General features: G+C 36.8%; 2 protein-coding genes across 2 annotated transcripts; both read left to right on the top strand.

The window, feature by feature from the left end:
- The first annotated feature begins 99 nt into the window (after positions 1 to 99).
- Positions 100 to 1,660, top strand: LOC140857146 (pentatricopeptide repeat-containing protein At1g02150-like). The gene has a single exon (XM_073255618.1). It carries the CDS (start codon positions 113 to 115, stop codon positions 1,244 to 1,246), a length of 1,134 nt encoding a protein of 377 aa, XP_073111719.1. The 5' UTR covers positions 100 to 112; the 3' UTR covers positions 1,247 to 1,660.
- Positions 1,661 to 8,976: 7,316 nt separating this feature from the next.
- On the top strand, positions 8,977 to 11,637 carry LOC105043772 (cyclin-P4-1). The gene is made up of 2 exons (XM_010921465.4): positions 8,977 to 9,381; positions 10,914 to 11,637. The coding sequence occupies exons 1-2, from the start codon at positions 9,035 to 9,037 to the stop codon at positions 11,170 to 11,172; spliced, it is 606 nt and encodes a 201-aa protein (XP_010919767.1). The 5' UTR covers positions 8,977 to 9,034; the 3' UTR covers positions 11,173 to 11,637.
- Positions 11,638 to 15,751: the final 4,114 nt, after the last annotated feature.

Raw genomic sequence — 15,751 nt, 5'->3', positions numbered from 1 at the left:
TAGTTTATTCATTTGACCTACTTTCTGTTTAATCTTCGGACTGGCAGTTTGATGCATCTGTCATAGGCACTTATGTTTATTCTCATTTGCATTTTCGCAGGTTTATGATTGGATGACTGCTCAAGGAGAACGATTTACATTTACATCTAGTGACATGGCAATCCAGTTGGATCTGATTGCCAAAGTACATGGCATTTCGCATGCTGAAGAACACTTCTCAAAGCTTCCTGATACCTTCAAAGACAGGCGTGCATATGGTGCTCTTCTAAATGTTTACGGCCGAGCAAAGATGAAAGAGAAGGCAGAGGATATTGTGGAGGTAATGAGAAACAAAGGATACACAACTGAAGCACTATTTTTCAATGTGTTGATGACTCTCTATATGAATGTTGGAGAACATGAGAAAGTTAATAAGATCATTAATGAGATGAAGGAGAAGAACGTTTCATTTGACATATGCTCTTACAATATCTGGATAACAAACTGTGCGGCTATGGGAGATACAGAGGACATGGAAAGAGTGGTAGGGATGATGACTTCAGACAATGGCGTCATTGCTAATTGGACCACTTATACCACACTTGCTACCATGTATATTAGACTAGGCAATACTGAGAAGGCACAAAGTTGCTTAAAGGATGCTGAAATTAGAGTGACGGGCAGGGATCGAGCATCTTTTCATTACCTTATTGGACTTTATAGCAGAATAGGAAAGAAAGAGGAAGTCTATCGGATCTGGAACTGGTACAAGTCAAGTTTCCCTAGCATCCTGAATATGGGTTACCAGTTAATGCTTTCTTCTTTGATTAGGCTAGGGGATGTTGATGGAGCTGAAATGATCTATGGAGAATGGCTTTCCATGACATCAAGCTATGATCCCAGGATCTGCAATATTCTGTTGGGTTCGTATGCCAGAGAAGGGCTGGTTGGTAAGGCTAAGAATGTACTTGACAGATTTTCAGAAAAAGGTGGAAAGCCAAAACCAATCACATGGGAGATCCTTGCAGAAGGCTACATTAAGGAGGAACAAACTTCTGAGGCATTATTGTGTATCAAAGAGGCTGCATCATATGGAGTAAATAACTGGAGACCAAATCCCACAAACATAGAAAACCTCCTAGCACTCTGTAAGAGGCACAATGACTTTGCTAGTGTTAACATGTTGATGGATGCCCTTCGAATGAGAGGATGCCATGAAGAAGAGGAATACAAGTCATTGTTTAGCAGATACTGTCAGGGCAATTGAGCATGGCAAAAGATGAGTACATGAGGAATTATTGAGACCAAGATGCTTGTTGGTTTGTCTAAAATCTGTCTCAAAGAAACAGCTCATGTCCCTGCATGTTACTAAAGATTCTTTTCTGCCCCTATATGATTTGAAGTAGGGGCACAAATGTGCTTGTGGGTCATTGCTCTGCACATAGAATATCTGGAATATTGCAGGTTAAAATGGAGCTTGCCAGTGACGCAGTTTGTGTGCTTCACGATTTTATACACCGGTTTGGTCACTTGTTGCTAGGAGCTGCACTGCAGTTAAATGATCATGTAGAAGGATCACGCATTGGATCAGAGTCCTATTAATTCAAGCATGTTTTTTTGCTATATGACCAGGTTGTCAAATATTTCATTTACAACATCAGTAAAGCTGTCTTTCTTCTTAGAGGTGAGGAACATGATGGTGTGGGGCTTAGCTGGGCATTGAATAGCTCTCATAACCTGAGTTGCACCGGCTGCAGGAGTGCCTATCTTGCTGCTTGTCTTTTTTTTCTATCTATTATTGTTTCGAAATTCTGGACAGCTTCGCTTAAGTTGGTTGCGCTGTTGGGGAAATCCTGGCTACTGACATGCATGAGGGAAGGCATGTAATTAGATTTAATTGTGAAAATAGATCCAAGACTGAGAGGGTCCTAATTGGAGGATCTGCATATTGGAGGGAAACTTGTGGCTTGCAAATTGTCATGGCGTTTGCAAAACCATGGGGTGGAAGAAATCACATCCTTTCACTTTCCTCTAAAACATGGCGTTTGCAAATTGACACACACACACACACACACACACACATATATATATATATATCTTGTTATCATTAGCTGTATTCGATGGGGGACTGAGGAGGATCAACCTGGCAACATTGTGTGTTTGAGACAGCCCATTTAGTTCATCAATTTTTTATGCGGTTCCAATGTGATCTACACTAACATATGTACAGGTAATGCCGTTGTTTTATAGGTGCAGCATTCTTATTGTGCTCCTGTTCAACGTCATCTATGGTTATTATTTTGCTTGTTGAGTAAGAAAGTGAATTGTTTAATCCAGTTTTACGGATCATGTTGAATAATCCTGGGTTTTGGACGCGGCACCTCACATGCTATACGGCATTGTATAAATGAGCCGTGGAAAGTTAATGGCCATTTTGATTAATTTACCCCTTTGCTTTCTTGGTTGGTTAAGTCATCTAGATGAGTGACCATTTAGTGTGCGGATCTTGACCTAATATAATATCTGTTTTTATGATAAAGTCTAATGATATCAATTAGAAGATTCAAAGTCTCTAAAGGCATGTTTTATGTGGTTATGACCAATCATCCTATCTTTCTGGTAAACAAGTAAAGAGAGAAGAGTGTGATGATGGCTGAGGCAATTGCTTCCTAAATCTCACATCTTTCAAGATGCTGACACTTTTGTGAAAATAAATTTTGGTATTCTAAAAGTCTTGAGCTGTTACGTAGAATATACTATGTTAATTTTTTGGATCTCTTCATGGTCACGCATCCTTTCTATTTGGAGGATGATCTTGCTTGCTTGCCATGATGATCAAAAATTAAATTTTACTAAATTTTTACATGTAGAAAGGCATACAATCAAATTTTAGGAGATGGTCCTCTAAAGAGTGTCGTTGATTGTTTCTTCTAGTATATTATTTGTTGGTGCAAAATTGCAGTACATATATATATTTGAGGACATATTTGGTTGGTGAAAATTAGATTTTAAAATAAGAATGAAAATTAGTGATTTTTATTTTAGCTGTTTGATTGGAAAATATTTTATTTCTATTTCAATTTTACAGAAATATTCCAATCTTTCAAAATCTAATCTATACTCTCCTTTAGTTTTTAAAATTGATTTCGATTTTGATTTTAATCACAAGCCAAATACGTCGTGAGATGTAACCATTTTAATTTCTACCATAATGCATTCTGATTCCAATCATAAATTAAATGTGCCATTAATATAATTTATCTTGCACATACTTGAATTTGCAGCTACTCAAGTGCATGCTAGGTGGATACAAAAGCATGTGAGTTGAGACATCATGAATATTGCAAGACTGCATGGTACCTACAAGGTAGATCATGTATGTTCCCTTGTAGATGAGCATATTTCGAATATAAGTGTTTAACCAGTCACCCAAAAAAAGAATTATTTTATATCATTATCCTTTTTCTCCTCTACCGTCTCGACAAGTATTCCGTGTACATTTTGATACGTTTCTCTTCTCATCATTAATGTGCAAATATGCCTTCATACAGTAGGTTTGCACCAATTAGTCCCACAAGCCACAAGTTTCTTGAATCATGCCACTTAGCCAAACTGCCTACTGAGACGTACACTCCAAATAAAGACTAGATTTCGTTTGGATATAGCCAAAATCCACACTCCACATTGGAGAGATACGATGATATTTAAAATGCCTGCTCTATAATTAGTTGGACATGATCGAAAAGGGTGTGCGATACACTCCCACTGATACACTGACGAGCAACTAAAGCAGAAGCAAAACCAAATTGCTTTGGCTTCTACCGTATTGCCGGAAAACCTCCATGACGCCCATTGGCAACGAGACTTCCTCTTGGACGACACTGACACGTCTTACTTGGAAGCTAGTGATAATGTTGGTGTCATCCACAGGCCATGGACAACCCCAAGTGTCTCATATCCGATAGGCTTTGTCTAGGCTCGGCTGTCTTGTCCCATATTACAACCAAGCTACGAGGCAACTGCCGCGTACGGATGACATCACTCATGCGAATGACAAGTATATCAGCTTGGTTGGGTTGCATGACTTTAGAGTTCTTTTTATCACCCATGTTTGAAAGCTAAGACGGCAATAAACAACAGATGGAGTTGTTTGAGTCGCAGGGAAGGTAATTAGCGAGGGATTCGCAGGGCTTACTTGATAAATTATTGATAACTAAGCTCGAACCAAAACATTTTCCAATTAGTAATGAATAAAAAAAACAACTCGTTGGGTTAGTTTGGATGTGTAGAATGTAGAAACTAAAACTAGTACCCAATAAGCAATAATTTGTGCGCACATACATCTACATCTGCTTGGATGTACATGCGCACGCGCACATACATATATACATACATATTAATAATTAGCACGTATATGGTACATGTCTTTCCAAAAGAAATCAATGCGTGCATGCGTTTGCATGTGTGTGTGAGAGAGAGAGACCCCATGCTACAAAAAGAAAAAAAAAATGTATGAGGGCTTGAAAGATCTCTTGATTATTATCAAAATTTCATTTTGAATAATCCAATTATATATATACCCATTATATAAATATTTGATATACTCACTTCAATTTACATTTCATATTTTTCTCAAAAAAATATACTGCTCCTTTTTGAATTTAAATATAAATTATTAATTTGGAGAAAATCATATCCATGCCCTCTTTAGATGATAATGCTCACTTGTTCCTATTCGGTTAACTACTTAAAATCATTAAAAAACAGAAGTGATACCATGTACGGAAGCACTTTATTATCGAATTGATAGTCTTAGGAGATTGTAACTAAAACAAAAAAAAATGTTTGCAGAAAATATTAGGAAAAAAACACTTGTGAAGTTATTGAGCACAATTATACTCTCTCAGTTAATTTTCTCAAAAAAAAAAAGACAAAAGAAATATATCATGTAACTATATCATGTAATTTAAGAAATGTAAGAAATATAAACCTAAATTGCAACTGTATCATGTAATTTAAGATAGTTAGGACTGGGATCTAGTTTGGACCCAACCCGATTACATCTTTGCTTGTGTCCAAGGTGACAACGAAATTGAGGTTATTGATCATTTGTTCAAACTAGTAGCTAATTTGGAGGAACCTCGTAGCGGTGCCGAGATTTGTGGCCACCATGAGGACGAGAAAGACATCATGCACATGGAGACCACATGACATGATTCGTGCATTGCGCGTCACGTGCTTTTGTTAGATGAGAGCCGAGAAAGAATATGCCCTCCTCCTCTCCATGGATTTCATACTACCAGGTCTCCAGCTAAGACAGCTGGTTCCGCCGTCCGTCCTTCTAACAAGCACCCTCCCTCATCATGACAAATCACCACCATGCCCCGCTCCGATAACTTTCCTTATTTAATTCTTTGATTGTAAAAACTATCTCCAGAACACCATTAAAAATAACCGCCCATTCCAAGTCTCCCTTGGCAGTATGGATATTAATAATAAAAAACTAATTAGTAACTATTGTTGAGTTGCTATTTTGTTATAATGATAGTTATGCATGTTTGTTATTCACTTCAAATAAAATATTATTTTTTTATTTATTTTAGGATGGATTTTGGATGCTGATATATACGAAAGGTGTTTGATTGGAAGGAGTTGGGATCTGGAATCAGAATGAGAATGGATGATTCTCATTCTAATTGTTTGGTTGCAAGAAATTCTATTTTGATTTCAATTCTAATTTCAGAATGGAATGGAAATGATCCAATCTACTTAAAACTCAATCCCTACACTTCCTTAAGAATTCAATTTTTCATTTTCATTTCAATTCCAATTTTGATAACTATACGCCTTAAGGGATTTGGCCATTCTGATTCTGATTCTAATCTATTCCAATTCTTATTCCAATTTCGATTTCAATCGCAAATCAAACATCCCAACGGTATACACTATCGATAGACTTAACTTAATTATTCTAGGCACGATCTCTTTTATGTTTAAAAAAATAAAATATTATTTTAAATTCAACTTTTTAAACAAATTTAGAAGTATATTTTATTTCATAAGGATATATATTTTTTGGTTTCGGCATGCTATGTTTTGCTATAACTGTGTCATAAGAATCATTGTTGAATATGCTTACTTGTTGGTAATGAACATTCCTTGGTAGTTGTTAAGTCCTTGACAAAGTATTTGGAAAAGAATTACTTGGCAAGGTAGCTTCTTGTCTACCAAGCTCCTCGGATTAAAAATTAAAACATGCTCTATATTTTTAAATATTTTTAATTTAGGACCATAGTAAAAAAATGACTTTATCCAGCCCGACTCGTCCTGGTTGGCAATGGTTTAAGGGGATCTCGTTGCTTGGTGGTGGTATCATTACTCAAAACTTGCTTCCAACATGGCGTTTAAGTAAATTGATTCTAAATGATGGGAATTTAGTGTAATATATATATATATTTAAAAAAATTATCATTACTGAAAATTTGGTTCCAATGTGGTGTTTCAAGTAAATAGATTAATAAATGATGGGCATGCATTTGGTGTGATATTTTTTTTTATTTGCTGATGGTGGTCAATGGGGTCTTGGAGCGGGCAACGCATCAAGACTCCGTGCGTTGCCAGCAGGTTAAGGCGGAATGACAGACTGATCGTTGTGCTGTAAAGTCGTCCCATTCACTTTCCCTTCCATTCCATTCCATTGCTTCTTGTGTTGAAATTACCTGCAAGTCCCAACTTTTAAAACAACCCCCGTGAGAGGAGAGGAAGTAGGATGGACTTTGGATATATATATATATCATCAACGCCTCCCTTTTTATGATTTCATCTTTGTTTGGTTGGCAAGAGAATTAATAAAATGCAACAATGTTGGCTACCCAAGTAACCAAAACACAACCACCTTCATAGTAGTCACTGAGTTTGGGATATTCCTACCCGCAGATCTTAGTCAGTGACTTCACAATTACTTCAATAGTGAAGTTAAACCTGCTTTGAAGACTTCAAATATATCTGCCAGTTTGCCTTAGGGTGTTCCTAAAAGGATTTTAGTTCATTTGTGAAGTTAGACCTGCTTTGAAGACTTTAAATATTTGAGACAGTTTGCCTTTGGGTGTTCCTATAAGGATTTTAGTTCACATGCTCGCAATGGAGTAACAAGCAACCGAAACGCAATTAATTTGACTCAGGCTTTTTAAATCTAATGTATCCTGACGAGTGACCAACACTGAGATGAATGGAAATCTCAGTTGATCTCGACCGGTGCGGTAACGAAGCTGGAACATCTTGAGAGAATCGAGATGTTCTGAGATCTCGGACGATACCTTTAGGTTGAGATATCAAAATCTCAACTGATTTGATAAGTTCAGAATTAAAATTTATGTTTAGATGTTAATTTTAAAATTTATTAATTGAAAATCAGTTTTAAAAATTAAAGAAGTGGTTAAAAAATATCGGTCGGTATATTTATATCGTATTAGTTGATATCATGAATCATATTATGTTTATATCAGCTGACCTAATAGGATTGAGATTTTTATGTACATGTGCTTGACAGGGGTGCAAATCCAAATCCCAGCTAGTCGAAAACTTTGTCTCAATAATCATTGTGACCTATTTTTCTCACCTGGCTATATTAATAATTAACTCAGCAATTACTTAGTAAAGTTAAGACAGTTGTAAACATTTTAATTGAACACATTATTTGTTAGTTTGCCTGGCGCGCATGTGAAATGACTGATATTGGTAGTGCACTCTTCGTGTGATTCTTGGCAGTTTCAGAACTACAAAGATCTTCCCCTAAATCATGTGAGTTATGATTGTTGATCTACTTGGTCTTGTATATAGAATCCATTATCTTCATTTCTATATATAGTCTAATTCTCACCGGCAGGTTTCATTGATTTGTAAGTGCACATTTTTTGACAATCTCTTAAATTAGTGGAAATAGACTCGGTAGGAATAGAACAAATCAAAAAATTTTCAATTTAATATCATTTACTTTGTAATTTGAATTTCCACATCAAAATAACATATTTTCTAATGCGCATGTTCATGCGAATCAAACCTCATGCCGCCCTTTTTAAAGGTCGTCCTAAGCATATATCAGCAATCTGTCACCAAAAGTGAAAGAATCATAACATCATGGTATGTCAATTAGATGGTACATGATGAGGTTAGATACGTGGCCACTTATTTAGTCTTAATGACTTCACATTATGTTACTCACATTTTCTTTTCATCATCGGTCATAGTCTTCTTTTTTTTTTTACATAATAAATAAATATTATTTTATTAGAATGAACTCTATCTATATGTAAAATATGAAATACTGAATCATTCAATATACATATTCAGAATCGAAATAGATGATTCTCATTCCAACTGTTTGATTAGAAAGAATCTCATTTTGATTTTGATTTCAAGATGGAATGAGAGTGACTCAATCTATGTAAAACTCAATCCCTATCCTCTTTTATGAATTTAATTTTTTATTTTAATTTTATTTTTAATTTTGATTATGAATTAAATATTTTAAAAAATTTGATCATTTTATTTTTAAATTTTAAATTATTTTAATTTCTATTTTAATTTTGATTTTTGTTGTAAACTAAACATCTCAGGAATAAATAAACCAGCTAATTCCCGGCTGTCCTGAGTCCTAACACAGCTCTAGCCCCGTACCAATTCTTTCAAAGTTAATAATGACTATCCTTGTATTAAATTCTTTCCTAAAATTTATAATTATGAAGTGCCATACGAATCTCTCTCTCTCTCTCTCTGTACCATGATCTCATCAACTCAATCTCTCAGTCACTCTTTCCAAACCAAACGACGCTACAATTGGAATCCAAGTCACACAAGACAACTAATGAATAACCAAGCCTATCTTGTTAACCCTCCCCCTCTGTTTATTTGGTAAATTACTCTCCCTCCTCTTGGCGAACTCCTCCCCATCTCCCCGCATCTATTTATCTTCCCTCCTCTATCTCTACAATCTTTATTAATTTTAGCTCTCCCCCCCATACCACCCCCACCCCCTCCCCCTAAAGAGACTACCCCAATGGCCAAGGTGGTGGAGGAGGAAGCCCATGCCATCCCGAGAGTGGTCTCAATCGTCTCCTCTCTCCTCCAGAGGGTGGCGGAGCGGAACGACGCCAGCCAGCGGCGTCCAGCCCTCCACGACCGGGCCTCGGCCTTCCACGGCCTCTCGAAGCCCGCCATCTCGGTGCGCAGCTACCTCGAGCGCATCTTCCGCTACGCCAACTGCAGCCCTGCATGCTACGTCGTCGCCTACATCTACCTCGACCGCTTCACGCTCCGCCACCCCTCCGTCTCCATCGACTCCCTCAACGTCCACCGCTTCATCATCACCTCCGTCCTCACCGCCGTCAAGTTCATGGACGACATGTAAGTTTGTAGCACCAATAGCACGACCAATAATACTGTCTACCGGCTACCACTTCTTGTGTTGTTCCTTCTTCACAATTCTTTTAGATCACTTAGAGTTCTTAGTTTCTTGATCCTCGATTCTTGATATATATCTTTCAAGAATCCCATTAGAATTGTGATCTTTTTCTTTTTTTTCTGTAATGCTAATTCTCTTCTATGTTGTGTTATCTTTTGTTGCTCCTATTTCTTGGAATCAAGTAGTGATCATTTTATTGCGATTCTTCTTCTTCTTCTTCTGTTTGTTTGGGGTTTGGAGGGGTTACTTAGACGTCAGATCCCTTCCAAGTTGCGCACACGCAAACAAGCAGTCTTACCAGCTCCTCAGAACGCTTTTAATTTCCTCTCAATTCTTTAGAGAGGGAGGGAGGAGGGAGTTTTGAGAATATTCGGCCAGGTGTTTAGGTCCCATCGATGGCTTCCGTGAGCCCTCTCCACTCCTTTTTGTCCACCTGCCAACTAAGAATGAGGTGAGCGTGTCTTCAAAGGAATTCTTGCATCACTCCAACTCCATATATGGAGGCTAGTATCGTAATCTCTCAACCAAAATTGGTTCTTGTTGTAGCTAGGTAGGGACCATTTAGCTTCCATGGCCATAGAACAAAGAGCACATCCAGTTGGGTTGGTGGTTCCACTGTTAATCCATCCAGCCACAAATGAATGTGGACCCAAATTGCAATTAAAAGTTTTGCCTGTCGTTTTATCTGAACAGTCACTGTGTTCTTATTCTCTGATGTAGAGTCTGCAACTAGAGATTAATCATAATTGGGAAGGTAGACTAAACAAATCATCAAAGTTAGTCGATGGCTGACATGGACATCGATGGCATATTAAAGTAGTGCTAAGTCCATTTGTTGGAGGTTTGGTGTGTTTTGATCGTCCCCTTTAACTGCAAAAGAACCGATCGTTCGCACATTAGATGCATGAAAAAGGAAAAAGAGGAGAAGAGGGATGCTTTTATATTTTATGACCACTGGCATGTGGATATGTACATCCTATGGTGACTTCTTGACAATGATCGGCAGACTATTATATCTTCAAGTTGCTGTTACTTGTTTCAATGTAAAGAGGTCATCCCAATTATTTTAACATTTACAAAGTCTTCGCATAGAAATAACTCAAGCTCATAACAGCACACCTTGTAGCTCTTGAAGACCCATTTTCCAACTATTGCAGGATGCGACATTGGATAGGAAACAACAGTTAATAATTTCAACTCCAAGATTAGATATGAATACTTACATTGGCAGTCATGTGATTCTCCTGGTAAATTATCACATTCCGGTCTTATTCATCGATCGATATAATTATATTTGGTTCATATTTAATTCAGTGGCATGTTGTCTGGCATGCTCGTTGTACATACCTAACACTAGTAATTTCTATCATTATCAAAGCCGACAGAGCCAAACAATGACTTCACATATGTTAATTTTAATTGCATATCTCCAATCCAGTTATTTATTATATATGTTTCTTGTTTGTCTTTGTAGATATTACAACAATGCATATTTTGCGAAGGTGGGAGGGATAACCCTGATGGAGATGAACTATCTGGAAGTGGATTTCTTGTTTGGCATGGGCTTCGAGCTGAATGTAAGCCCTGACATCTTCCATTCCTACTGCTCTGTTCTTCAGAGGGAGATGTATCTGTTGGAGTCACCCCCTGCTCCCCCAAGGTTGCACTGCTGCTTGACAGAGGAAGAGTCCAGCAGAAGCAGCTGGCTGTCTGAGAGGTGCCTTGGTACATAGATGAGTAGAGAAGGATAATTAATTTAGATGGACAGACTGATACCATTTTGTTTAGTTTCTGTCTTCTTGGATTCCAACCCCTGGACATGTGAACTATAACCTGTTCCCACTTATCCTACCTTTTGGTTTCTCTTTGATCAGGGGGTTTGTAGTTTTCCTGTGAGTGGTGTGTACAGACCTGCAGTCCTTGTTCTCAGGCATGGACGTGGTTCAATCTCATAATTGAGATCTTCAATTCGTGTCTTCTGCATTTGGTTCACATGGTCGATGGTTATGGTGATCTGAATTTTATGGCTGCAGGGCCTCAAAGTGATTCGATTGGTGAATGGTAATTGATGTGGTATCATTTAGATATCTTGGTAATTGATTAATAAGCCGACCTCGGATTGATGGGATGCATGTCTCTGAGCCATTCATTAGTCACTGTTGCCAACTAATACTATAAGAAAGGTAATTGCCATGGTGTATCTCTTATGGATGTTTCTTGGTTCATTCTCATAATTGAGATCTTCAATTAATGACTTCCACTTTGGGGCCTGGTGAATGATAATGATATGACACTATTTAGATATCTTCTGAATCTCTAATTGAAAATTCTAGGCAAAGCAAGATCAATAAGCTCACCTTGGATTGATGGGATGCATTTCTCTGTGCCATTGATCATTCATTGTTGCCAACTAATTCTATAAGAAAGAAAGGTGGTTGCCACAGTATCATCTCTTATGGATCCGGTCATGATGTATATCATTTGAGTTCCTTGCAGCCATTGGTTCTTGTCGAAGCAAAATGTGTGGGTAGACAAGATTGGAGAGAGTCAATGGGCCATATATATTGAGGTCCTCATCATGACCCTCCGTAGGCCATCCCCTTTATTTTTAAATGTGAAGACAGAATCTTCTTCTTGAAAAATATGGTCATAGCTTTGGCTGGCCGAGTTGGAGAGGAACATGGGCTTTGGGGATTTGGCACTTGCCAGGAAATTAAACAAAGGCAGCTGTCAATTGTGAGGCCATGTGAGTTTCCCCCCAAACATGAACCCCCACATGGCCCACAAGCTTATGATCCACTCTTTGTGCGTGCATACGGGGCCTGTGAGGAGGACTCCATTTTTATCAAAGCAACAGCCATGTGTTGCTCCGTGAACGTGATGTGATTCTTTGCTTTCTTTGATGGTTTTGAACCAAATTGCTCATTCCCACACATACATAGCTTGTTACCTTTTTCCCATGTAATACTAGATGGTGCCCCTTTGGGCTAAAGAATTACCTAGTACCTGTTTGGATGCCTGAATATATTAATCTATAAAAATATTCTAGAAGCAGCACATCCTCAAGGGAGAATGTGTCTTCCTTCATCTGGCCATGTTAGCATTTTAAAATAGAAGCTTGATGGATAACTTGATGTAGCCATTCAAACTAAGTATCTTATTATGGTTGCAATAACCAATTACTCTGCATCTATATCAACTAGAATGGACTCGTTCATGTCGAGTAGAAGCTTGCGAGCAGCACTTGAGCATAATCCTCGTGTATAACCTTCAAACCTAGTTAACTTGGGGAGGCACTATATTTCAACATCCAACTTTGTGGGATAATAGGCCGCATCCAAGGCCTTCTTATAGGGCATACTGAGGAGTGCTGTGTAACGTTCCTCCCAGTTCACCTGCAAACTTCCGTCCAGATAAAGCCTAACCATTGGGAGGGGGAAATTCTTTGCGCACTACGGGTGGTGTAGAATCTGATGTGGAGCACATCACTTTTTGTAATTTATTCGTGTAGTCATCACTTTCCAATGCGTATTTAGTGTCTGCTATTCTATTTTTTCATTTAAAAATTTGAATGACGAAAATATCTCTGTTTTATGAAAAAAGTTATGATATCTTCTAGCATATTATGACTTCCTGCACACAAGATGTCACAATATGGCATAGAAAATTATGACATTCTGTTGCATATTATAATATCTACGTCAAATTATGATTGTCTGTATGCAGGATGTCATAGTATGGCCTAAAATATCATAATATAGAAGGAGCATTTTTATCCAACCACTTTCCAACGTTATTTAATATATACGGTTCCACTTTTTGTTTAAAATTTTTGAATAATAAAAATGCCCCTACTCTTTAAAAAAAAATTATGACATCCTGTGGCATATTATGACATCCTACATCAAAATTTTGACTTTCTGCAAGTAGGATATCATAATATGGACATAAGATGTCATAATTTTTTCAAAAAATAGGTATATTTTCGTCATTCAAATTGTCAAACGAAAAAAATGGAACTATAAATATTAAATGCTATTGGAAAGCAATAGCTACGTGAATCAATCACATAAAATGATGCACTTTATGTCGGATTTTCTATACCACCCCTAGTGCACAAAAAATTTCTCTTGGGAGGATTGTTTAAGGGCTTAAGGTTAGGGCTGAGTTAGGCAATGGCAGCCCATATTTGACCTAACTTGTTTTGGGTTGGGGCGGGAAGGAACACGAATCAAAAGGTTGGATTTTCTTGGGCCAGGGCTGCCTTATGGCCCTCAAACTGCTATACCTATGGTTTGTTTCCAGATGTGGTAAATCTATGAAGTATGTTTATGTCTATGGATAGTATTAGAGACCCGGGGTTCATTCTGGCCTTCTCACGCCACGTTATGAACAATATAGCACGAAGCCTTAGGAGACATTGATGATAATGGTCGTGTCTTGTAATCTTATTAAAGATATTGATTTTTTGAAGTAACTACCATACAAACACATGCAAATAATGTGTTTAAACAAAATATTTGAGATATATCTACCTAAATTAATCTAGCAAAAACATAGTTTAAAAAGAGATAAAATCAACTAAAGATATATATGATAGTGAAAAGGGTTCGGGTTGAATAACTGTACGTTGTTTTTAATGTTTAACTCGACATGTAAAAAAGTTAATATGATTCACTCTTTTTAATGCGGTATAGATATCTCACCAAATACTATAAATCTTGCAAGTTTATTATGATTACTCTCCACTTGGCATGGATATGTTTTAGACTTACTTTACAACTTTTTTACTAATATTTTTTGTGAGAGAATTTTATTCATTGATATTGTTATTAGACTTACTTCTGATCTAATTATAGCCCATAGACTTGTCTAGTTTCATAAATAGGCACCATTGAATGTTCTTTCCTTATATGTTGATTTCCTCAAGTGATCATTTTTGACTTGTCATAACTATGATAAATGATATCTTTTCAATTCTAAAACTGTTGGCTACCATCCATACAAACAAATTATTATAAAAGGTAGAGGTAAGCAAAATCAACTATAAAGATGAATTTACAATGTATGTAGGTATCAATCATATAAAGATATTTCATCGATAGAAGGCATTGGTATAAGCCAATTTGATGTAATTAGTCCCATATGTCAGTCTTCTAACAAACATTTTCAATTAGTTAGGTTAGACTGGACCAAGTTAGTATGGTGAGCCCACCTTATTAAGCTTTTTTTTTTTTTTATTTGTCCTAACCTAATCTAATAACTGAATCGTTCCCAATCCTAAACCAAAGAGTGATGATATAGAAAGTGGTCTATGCTGCTTTGTCTACTACAGCCCCTCCATCACCGACCTAACTACTGTGGGCTAACTTGTGACTAGTATTGGTGATTAGAAAGATGGTTAATTAATTTTTTATAAATTTTTAAATTAAAAAATTATTTCTAAAAGTAATTGTCAAAAATAAAGCTTTATATTTCTATTGCTCCTTTTCACATCTCCATCCACAATTGGCATGAACCTCACTCAACAAAAGTTATTTTTCAATACTCTAAACAGTTACGTTCATACAATAATGAGATAAAGAAAAGACCTTATTATTCTTGAAAAAGATCAAAAATTGTTGAACTAAAAAAAAAAAAGATCATGTATTATTCTTACAAATTTGGAGCATAATCTCATTTCACAACCACATAGGAAGCACTCTAATATTTTGAAATCAAAAGAACCAAATCATGCTTTTTGGGGTGAAAATTAAACAATATCATATTTCAGAAATAATGAAGAACAGTGAGAGAAAGAGGGGAAAAAAATACCATTATGTATGGAGAGGACAAACCAAAATAATCTATGAATACATCTTTCTATTCCAAATACACCAAGCTCGAAAGGATAGCCCTTCTTCGAATATAGCAAGGACTATCCATAACTTTTGTTTATCCCAAAATTGAGTGTACTAGCTATACCACATGATAACATATATGGCCAATAAAAATATCATAACATGCTTTAGAATAATGAAGAATGGGTGAGAGGGTGAGGGAAAAACCTACCATTATGTTTGAAAAGGGAAAACAAAATCACCTATGGAGATATGATCCTTTGATTTTAAATACGCCGAGCTTAATCAATGCCCCTTTGGATACACAGGGTTGGAGGCTAAATCACTTTCATTTTTATCTCGAAACTAGATATCTGCTTATAGCACATAACAACCACCTTGGGCCAAGATAGCTCCTAATTAATGTGATGTAGCATATGGCAAAGATGGGATTAATACATCTCCACAACATATTTTTCTCAAAATTTCAGAT

The sequence above is a fragment of the Elaeis guineensis genome, chromosome 4 (assembly GCF_000442705.2).
Source record: "Elaeis guineensis isolate ETL-2024a chromosome 4, EG11, whole genome shotgun sequence".
Lineage (NCBI taxonomy): Eukaryota > Viridiplantae > Streptophyta > Magnoliopsida > Arecales > Arecaceae > Elaeis > Elaeis guineensis.
Note: the sequence above shows the minus strand (reverse complement) of the source record. Positions and strands in the feature narration are given on the sequence as shown.